Source organism: Mauremys reevesii, linkage group 7, assembly GCF_016161935.1.
Source record: "Mauremys reevesii isolate NIE-2019 linkage group 7, ASM1616193v1, whole genome shotgun sequence".
Lineage (NCBI taxonomy): Eukaryota > Metazoa > Chordata > Testudines > Geoemydidae > Mauremys > Mauremys reevesii.
In genome coordinates, this window is record NC_052629.1 from 40300574 (window position 1) to 40309906 (window position 9333).

At 45.4% G+C, this 9333-nt stretch overlaps 1 protein-coding gene across 2 annotated transcripts in view; it reads left to right on the forward strand.

Moving 5' to 3' along the window:
* Positions 1–595: 595 nt before the first annotated feature.
* ADAMTS14 (ADAM metallopeptidase with thrombospondin type 1 motif 14) overlaps positions 596–9333 on the forward strand; it is a 106778-nt gene continuing 98040 nt past the window's right edge. For both annotated transcript variants that reach the window (XM_039482173.1, XM_039482174.1), the window contains exons 1-2: positions 596–677; positions 2031–2452. In XM_039482173.1, the coding sequence (XP_039338107.1) occupies positions 596–677; positions 2031–2452 (504 nt within the window). The remainder of the gene's footprint in view (positions 678–2030; positions 2453–9333) is intronic.

Below are 9333 nucleotides of genomic sequence, written 5' to 3' on the forward strand. Positions count from 1 at the left end.
AAGAGGAGAGCAGCAGCCTGCTAACAGCCCTAATGTGGGGCTCCCCAGGGGCTCCATCCGCACTCTGCTGCTAATGGCAGCTGTAGCAACGCCGAAAGCGCCACGTGCAAGGGACCTCCCCTCCGCGCCTGTCTGTGCCTCCCCCAGGAGAGGCCCTCGCTGCCCCCCACCTCCCCGGGACTCTGCAGCCGGCCTGACACTCACACGCCGGCGTCACGGCGCGGACCCCCCAGCTGGCACTAGCGTTTGCACCAAGCGGCGGCGGCAGCAGCCTCTCGGGCTCCCTCCCAGCCAGTGTCTCCTCCCTCCTCCCCACTTTGCGTTGCCAGATGCATGGGGGCTTGTCCAACTTGTGCACAGTGCGGCGGGGACCAGCAGGACCGGCTCCTGCTCTGCGTGCGCCTCTGACAGTCTGCAGCACTCCAAGAGGAGGGCGCACTGCTGAGCTCGCCAGATCCCGTTTCGCCGCCCGGCTTCCCGGAGGAGCCGCAGGAAGCCGAGGGGAAGAAACTTCGCTCCATCTCCCTTTGGAGAGCTGCTCCCTTGTGCGCTTGTTTTCGGAGAGAGCCCCCAGAAAACGCTTCGCTAGCACCAAATGGATTATCTCTGTGTGATGCTGTCCTGCTTGTTTCCTCTCAACTACTGGTTTGCTACAGCCAGGGCAGCAAAACCCGAAGGTAGGAGAGTTCCCCTCGCTCATGGATTGAGTTGGTTTTTCTTTTTAACCTATAGCATTCAGACATCACTTAAATCAGTGAGATCGGAAAGAGAAAGGTACATTCACAGGAGCAAAGCCAACAGGGGCGCTCACAGAAGGGAGTTGAACAGAGGGGAAAACTAGTGTGATATTAAGAGTTTAATTTCCTTTACTTTTCTCGTGGCTCATGTGTGAATCTCTCTCTCTATGTGTTCATCAGTCCATCCATCCACCTTCCCTTCCTTTTAACTGTTTTTAGGTTTTCAGTTATTTAAACTGGTGGGAATTTAGCATTTTTCCATATTGCCAGTAAGTGCAGAAAAATACTTTCTTTACATAGCCCCCACCCCTTACCTAAGTCTCATTTACACTCTCAAGATGGGATGGGGGCAGGGAGTGGAAATCAAAGGCTCAAACTGAAATCAGCACGCTTGGTAATACAAGTGCCGGGCCTTCTGTCAGATTTGCAAAGTAATTTTAGCTGGCATTTAAGTGTGCATGGGAAAGACATAATTGCCTAAAAAGTTAGAGTGCAGGATTTGCATTCAGTCATCAGTCTCATTGAAAGCACAAGCTACCTTTCCAGTGTCCCATGTTATTTTTGTCATGCTAAATTTACTTAGTGTGGGTGTGTGGTGTATCAAATCTGTGCAATAACATGCCAATTAAAAAGATACATTACTATATTTGACTTGAAAATGTTAGACTCATTGTATGCTTGTAATTTCTATTTGTCTGCATGTCCGGCTGGTTATTTTTTGCCTTCTCTGATTTAGGCGGTAGGAGTGTTTTAGGCTGTTTTGACAGGTGTATTTTTATGTAACTGGCTGGAACTGTGCTGTGTTGATTGTGATAGGAAATTGCAATAGGGAGGTATGTATCCTACTGGGGGTCCATTGCAAACACTTCTAAATTGATGCTGATGCTGATATAGCTTTGTTTTAATGGGATCCCTTGTTTTTGAGAAGTAATGTTAGATGGAAGCTTAACAATAAATAGTTTGCATGCTTGGTGTTAGTTGGGTATGCAAGAGGCATAAGTGTATGTCAGGATGAGTTTATTCTGCTACATTTGATATGCCTGATGATTGAAAAATACAAAGTAGACACAGAATAAAAAGGAGTTTATAGGAGGGGGAGAAAGTTTATCAGCTTAAACATGCTTATCTAATTTAACAAGAAAATCCAGTGTCGAAATGGCTACGAAATTCCTGATGCATGTGGAAATTAACATACAGTACTGTGGAGGAAATACTTTTCATAACACATTTACAAAGGGTTGCTCTTTGCTTTGAATGTATTGAAGTCTTTCTATCTGTATTTATTTCCACTAGAGCACCTCCTGTCCGGAAAGCTAAGTGAGTATGGTGTGATTGTGCCCTTCAGTACCGATTGCCAGGGACGGTTCCTCTCACACACGGTATCTGGCTCAGTGGCAGGTGGCAGTGCTGAAGCCAGCCATCCTTCCACCCCACCCTCTGCTCGGCACAGGGTGGCCCGCAGCACCTTGGATGAGCCACTGCACCAAGGCAGGGCTGGAAACCGCTTGTTATACTTTAATGTCACGGTCTTTGGGAAAGAACTGCATCTCCGCCTGAAGCCCAACCGTCGGCTTGTGCCACCTGGAGCCTCTGCCGAATGGCAGGAAGATTTTCAAGAGCTATTCCGAGAGCCCCTCCAGCAGGAGTGTCTCTTCATCGGGGATGTCTCAGGCATGCCGGGTGCCACTGTGGCTATCAGCAACTGTGATGGACTGGTAAGCAGAAGGCAGATCACCCTTTTTCAGGACAAATGTTCCCCCTTTCTCTTCTGCCTCATTATTTAACCTTTGCTGTCTTTCTGTGATTGAATATTTAATTTTGGCTTTGTATCGAAGCAACTCGCATCAGAGCTTCCAGTACCTCTTTGCTGGCAACCCAAGGAATGAGCAGAGAGGCCTATGGCAAGTTTGACGGTACTGGTTTGTTGCTAAAATTAAACCTTCCATCTAAAAGTATAACAGGAAGATGCTGGTTGCTTATTTGCAATTCCCTTCTCCTGCCCTGGAGATCCTGTCTGCTACCAATGTGCCCTCAGTGCTCCTCCTGCTGCTAAAAATACATGACCAGGTCTATAATGTGAGGTTATTTCTAGTACAGAAGGAAATGTAAAAGCCAAGGAGACATTTTAACAGAACCTTGCTAGTTCTTCTCTTCCAGCATACAGAAGTGCCAGGCATTCCTAGAAACTTGCTCTCCACTTTAGAATGTTGAGGGCAGGAACCTTCTGGCCAACTCTGCATGTCTCGTTAGATTTTGAATTGTAGTTCCCTGTGTGTGGCACTCTTGAGAGATGAACTACAGATCCAATTAATTATGTTATCTGGTAGTAGGTTGACCACCTACAGCATGCAGCAGGTTGTCATTCATTGGCTCTTTGCCACAGATTAGCTTTCCCTTAGTTGGCCTACAGTATATTGTCTATTACTTCCCTCAAAAGGGTTCTGTCCTGAGGATATCTATTTCCCCTGCCTTTCACCTTCATCTCTCTCTGCCTATAGGTCCTCTTATTTTTGTTTTTCTGCATCAGTCTTCTGGGCAAGGAGCGTAGGATTGGAGTCTCTTTAGGACCAATCAGCATTGTTTAATTGGCTAAGAGGTCAATGTTGGTGCAACGTGTCTCTTCTCCTATTGTATGCCCTGAAGCATGAGGTTTGTCAGACAGCCTTTGTTATCGTTGTCTTAGTCGGTGTAACTGCAGGCACCATTTTTGTTCATATAACTTTAGAATCTTACAAAGTTAATGTAATAACTATGTCTTACATTGAGATAATGTAAGTGTAAACCCCCATAGCGGTTTACAAAATATATATGTATATCTGTGTATTTAAACAATGTATAATCATCTCACCCACCACTAGTTTGCAACCAAGTCAGGAATGGAGGAGGTTTGCTATGTTCTATCGGGGTTTCACAACTTGATAGTAAATTGCACATTAAATATTTTCGTTGACTTCTGTTTTCTTCTGTTAACTTTTAATTTTATTGAATGACCCCTTTCCTTTAATAATGAGAAAGGGCAAAAAGGACTACTTACAAAACATTCTCCACTAACCGTTATTTTCTATATCTCTATGATATTTCCTCATACTATTCTTTTCCCAAATGAAGTACTGCTAAATGTTTTGATAATTTCTTACTCTAAATCATCCATATGTCTCTAATAGTTTTAGTTGCTCTTCTCTATGGATGAGCATTAGCTTTGGCTAGGAAATCCATTCCAAATCCAGTGGATGTCCCAGGGTATTTGTCTTGTAGGATTGCTGCTCCCCAACTCTGCTGCAGTTCTGGTTGACAGCATTCCTGGATGATTATAAGGAGATCCCTAATGCATGTTGTTAGTAAGAGGAGACTTCTATGAGCTTGGGGGCAGGAGAGTGTGCTGTGTTGCCCCCGTCTGGTCCTTCTGTGCTTCCAGGCCCAAGCTGTGGTCCCTTCTCCTTATGATGTGCAATGGAGGGGAAGCAATCTTCCCTCAAAATGGTCTCTAAAGTTGAGTAACCTTAATTGTTTTCATTTTGTTTATAGCAAACGCTGCCACCTCAACATTCACCTGCTTTTCCAGATTGCTAATAAATGCTGTATATTGAACCATGCCAGTCTTGATTCTGATCCTGGGGACAGCCTAGGAGTAATCACGTTCCACATTCAGAACGGGCCATTAATTTTACTCTAGTTTTTAATCCATAAGAGGACTTTTCACATTTTTTCCTGTGGTGATGGTGGTGATCACCACAAATGCTTTTTGTATTGCACTAATAGTATATGTTAGGCACTTTATAGACAGGTATAAAGACAAAGTCCCTGAGCTTTTAATAAGTAAAAATAATACAGTAATAAGGATTCAGGTCTGTAGTGAGCTCTGTGCAGGCTCATGAGACCATCCACATGGAGCTGATTGTAGGATCAAGGCCTAGGTGGAGACTTCCCAGTCGAAGGGCTGAGCTCATGCTGGAGCATTTGTAATTCCCATTGAGCCCTAAATGGCTACCAGGTTGCCTCAATAATCTTTTGTGAGGAGCTTCATTTACAAAAATCTGGAAGTGTAAATGCTTTGTATTCACTGGTTCCATTTTAGACACTATTCTGTTAACTCCTTTGAAAAGGTCTAATGGGTTATAGCGGTGTGACTTGTCCTTTCAAGAGCTGTGCTGGTTCATATCAAATTATACTTATTTGGCTTTATGATTTTATTTCCAAGGAATTTCTCTGCTATGTTTCCTGCTCCTGAAGTAAGGTTCAGTGATCTACACAATTCCTGAGATCACACTAAGCACCTTTTGAAAAACAGGTATCATATTGCTGCCCTCCTTTTCGCTAGAAAACGATAGTAATTTTTTTCACTGATAACGTACATGTTTTTGTTAATAGCTCAATTTTTCAAGACTTTCATTTCTTCAGAACTGGTAGTTGAACTACATCTAGTATTGCTAATTTATTGCTACAGTATTAGTTATTTCATCACTTCTGTGTATCCTGGACATCCAACTGATATTCCCACAGGCTTCTTTTGATACACTTGGGAAATTTCTCATTATTTATTACATCTTTGGATATTTGCCCTTCAAATTTTGTCTGACTCCATTTATTCCTTATTCCACATGCCAATATTTGTTATTTTGTCATAGTATCACTTGAGTTATATTAAGCAACCTCCCTTCCCAGCGAATGGATTTTAATTTTTTAACCTGACACCGAGTGCAACGATCTGATAAGATCCGATGAGGATGTCAAACAGTTATGTTATGGTTACTGCTTTTGGTGGCTCAGCCACACTCAGTGCCACTCCTTAATCAATTCTTGTGTTTTACTCAGGCCCAAGTCAGGAGTAGCGTATGCTCCAAATGAGCTCCTCCAAGAAACAGTTGTTTATGGCACCAGGTCTTGATGAAATGTTCAATCAGTTTCTTTTTGGGTACCTGAAGGCACTATTTATAGTTATTCTAGTGACTCTATCACACTGCTTCCTTGAGCTGCCTGATTTCTCCATCACTGTTCTATCCCTTAGACTAGCTGAACTCCGCCTGGGTCACAAGAATGCAAATAGAAGATTCTACGATTTTCTGCAAGATTTCCTGTGTGCATAATGGTGGATTCCACTAGAAATGGTAGAATCTTTCAAAGCACTCACACATTTTTCTTCAGAAGTGCACATTTTTAAGATTGCCCTTTGTGCTGTTTGGTATCTGTATTCTCTTAGCCTGCGGTTTGTATCCATCTGTAATCTGGGATGCAGATCCTCTTTTCTTTACATTTTAATGAATTTAGTTCTTAAGTGAAGGGTGCCCAGCTGACAGCTCTGGAGACTGAAATCCTCTGCTCCATAAAAAAGCATAAGCCTGGGCAGGTGGAGTTGAAACCAATATACCTCACCTCTGACCTGGAGAGTACACTGCAGGAGGTCAGAGGTGTTCCCTCTCTCGGCCCATTCAGTCCTTAAGCTCCCTGATCAGTCTAATGACAATAGCACCAATTGTGGAGGTAGCATGAGATGTGGATGCTCCTATACTTCAGGCTTGTCTACCCACAAAAATTGTACTGTTTGAACTATACTGGTATAGTTAAAGTAGTACAATCCCCCCTTGTCTGGATGTAGTTATACTGATATAAAGATGCTTTATACTGGGATAGCAGTTCCTGTATGGGAAAGGTAATAAGCTAAACTAGTATAAGTTACCTATCATTCTGCATCTGCATCCAAACTAGGGCTTCTACTGGTATAACTATATTAGTAAAAAAAAAACACACCCTAACCAAAATAGTTAAATCAGTACAAAATCTGTGTATAGGCCAAGCATAAGAAATGGACTAAAATGACCTATTCATTTCACATTGGCAGGGGTTTGTGTATTGTGCTGGATTTTGCAACAAACTCAAAATTTCAGAGCAGCATGGAAAATCATTTTTGAATGGAAGTTTTTGTATTAAATTAAATAAAATATTAAAGTACATTTCAAAAAAGGTCTTTGCTGCATTGAATTCAATAACAAATTGTTTGTGGATGTTTCCCCTTGCATTACAGTTTGCTGCAGAGCTCAGTGCGCTGTAGAAGTTGGAGAGGTTTGACATAATGTTTAGGAAGCAGTGGTTGGTGTGGTGATCAAAGCTCTGGTTCACCTGGAGGAAAGGAATGGTGGCTGGGAGGGTAGAATTAAGATTTTAAGGGGAGGACAGCTCTACTTTGTTAATGGGTAGGTATGCAGAGACTTCCCTGTTCCTGGCTCCTGAGAGTGGAGATCGATGTCTCTTTCCTGTTTGACTTTCAGGAGTTTTTCTTCTGCCTCTTGTCATGGTCCACTGATAGTTATGCTCCTTCTTTTCCCCTTTACCCCTGTAACAGCTGCTTCTCTCATTCTTCACATAGTCAGTGACCCAGTGAGTAAAACAATTCTCAGCCTCGTCAGAGGTCTATGAATGCCTCTTTCCATTGGCTAATTTACCACATATCACATGCTTTTGGTAGCCCAAAGAAATACCGAACTATCTAGAAATTTTCGTGTAGCAGATGGATAAAGGATTTTGTATCTTCAAACATACATTCAAAAATTCTTAGTAAATAGTGTTTCTGTAGGACCTGCTGATTTGCAGAGCCAGGGCCGCCGGGGTGGAGGGGCAATTTGTCTCAGGCCCCCACGAGAGTTTTTCGGGGCCCCTGGAGCAGCGTCCTTCACTCGCTCCGGGGCCCCCGGAAAACTCTTGTGGGGCCTGGGTCCCCGGAGCTTCTTCCGCTCCAGGTCTTTGGCGGCAATTCGGCAGCGAGGGATCCTTCCGCCCTGGGACCCACCACCGAAGTGCCCAAAGACCCTGGCGGGGGGTCCTTCCGCCCTGGGACCCGCCGCCGAAGTGTCCAAAGACCCCCGGCGGGGGGTCCTTCCGCCCTGGGACCCGCCGCCGAAGTGTCCAAAGACCCCGGCGGGGGGTCCTTCCGCCCTGGGACCCGCTGCCGAAGTGCCCAAAGACCCTGGTGGGGGGTCCATCTGCTCCGGGACCCGCTGCAGAAGTGCCCAAAGACCCTGGCGGGGGGTCCTTCCGCTCCAGGACCCACCGCCGAAGTGCCCAAAGACCCTGGCGGGGGGGTCCTTCCGCCCCGGGACCCGCCGCCGAAGTGCCCAAAGACCCTGGCGGGGGGTCCTTCCGCCCCGGGACCCGCCGCCGAAGTGCCCAAAGACCCTGGCGGGGGGTCCTTCCGCCCCGGGACCCGCCGCCGAAGTGCCCAAAGACCCTGGCGGGGGGTCCTTCCGCCCCGGGACCCGCCGCCGAAGTGCCCAAAGACCCTGGCGGGGGGTCCTTCCACCCCGGGACCCGCCGCCGAAGTGCCCAAAGACCCTGGCGGGGGGGTCCTTCCGCCCTGGGACCCGCCGCCGAAGTGCCGGGTCTTCGCTGACAAGCCCAGGCCCCCTGAATCCTCTGGGTGGCCCTGTGCAGAGCAGGATTCATTGGGTTTTGCTGATTTGCAAAGCGAGATTAGAATTGCAGTATGCTGTTTCTCAGAGCTTCGGTAACCATATACTCCCAATGGCTGCAACTCACTTTTTGGTCTCCCCCGTCATCCAAGCTAAATCAAAACAAGATGTTACATCTTTTATAAAGTAAATACGTTGCCTTTCGGTATTTTCTTTCTTTCTTTATAGCTCCAATAGAATCATGGGGAAGAAAAAGGCTGCTAATTTTCCTGACATTGCATTTCTTGTTCTCTTGCTAAAACGTAAGTAGCCTTTCCCCAAGCAGCAAGTTCCTTCCCATCATTAGTCCAAGTACCTGGAATGGGAATGGCATCTCCAAGTTGGGAGAGGAGGGGTCAGAAAGACAGGACCTAAGTGCAGACTGTGATTTCAGGGTGTCAAATGACATTTTTGTCCAAAGTAGTATCTAGTTTTGCTCTTCTGCATGCAGGGACAAATCCTCAGCTGGTGTAAATTGTCATAGCTCCATTCCCTTTACTGGGGCTATGACAATTTACACTAGCTGAGGATCCATCCAGCCCCCATAGTGGACCTATAAGGTTGAAGCGGAATAAAAGCTTGGTTTTAGTAGATAAAACTCAGAAAATCAGCAGTCATTCAGGGAACAAATATGGGCAGAATTTTCAAGGTAATATTTATAGTTACTTTTCTGATCATAACCACACTTGATTTGCAGATGTGATTAACCGTAGAAAAGATGGGTGTGTTGATTTACAAGGTAGGCAGTAAGATAATTGGGAGATCTAGAAGAATATGTACATAATTGCATAGCGGAGCTGTACAAACCTGCCCCTTTAATAGGAGAGAATCTGGCCAAAGGAGTGTTGCATTTCCCTTTGTTATGTACATGTCCTGTAATTGTTAACTTTACTAGTAGTTATCCACAAACGTCAAAAAGAGAATATAGCTCTGACGTTCCAGTATAGCTTGTGTGGGACACATAGGATCTCTTGGTCACTAAGGGTACATCTACACTGCTGTAAAACACCTGAGGCCCTGAGACTCTGAGCCCAGATCAAATGTCTCTGGATCACGGGGCTCAGTCCATAGGACTGAAAATAGCGGTGTAGATGCTCGGGCTGCAGCCTGGGCATCCTCGCAGGATTTCAGAGTCAGGGCTCCAGTCTCAGCCTGCA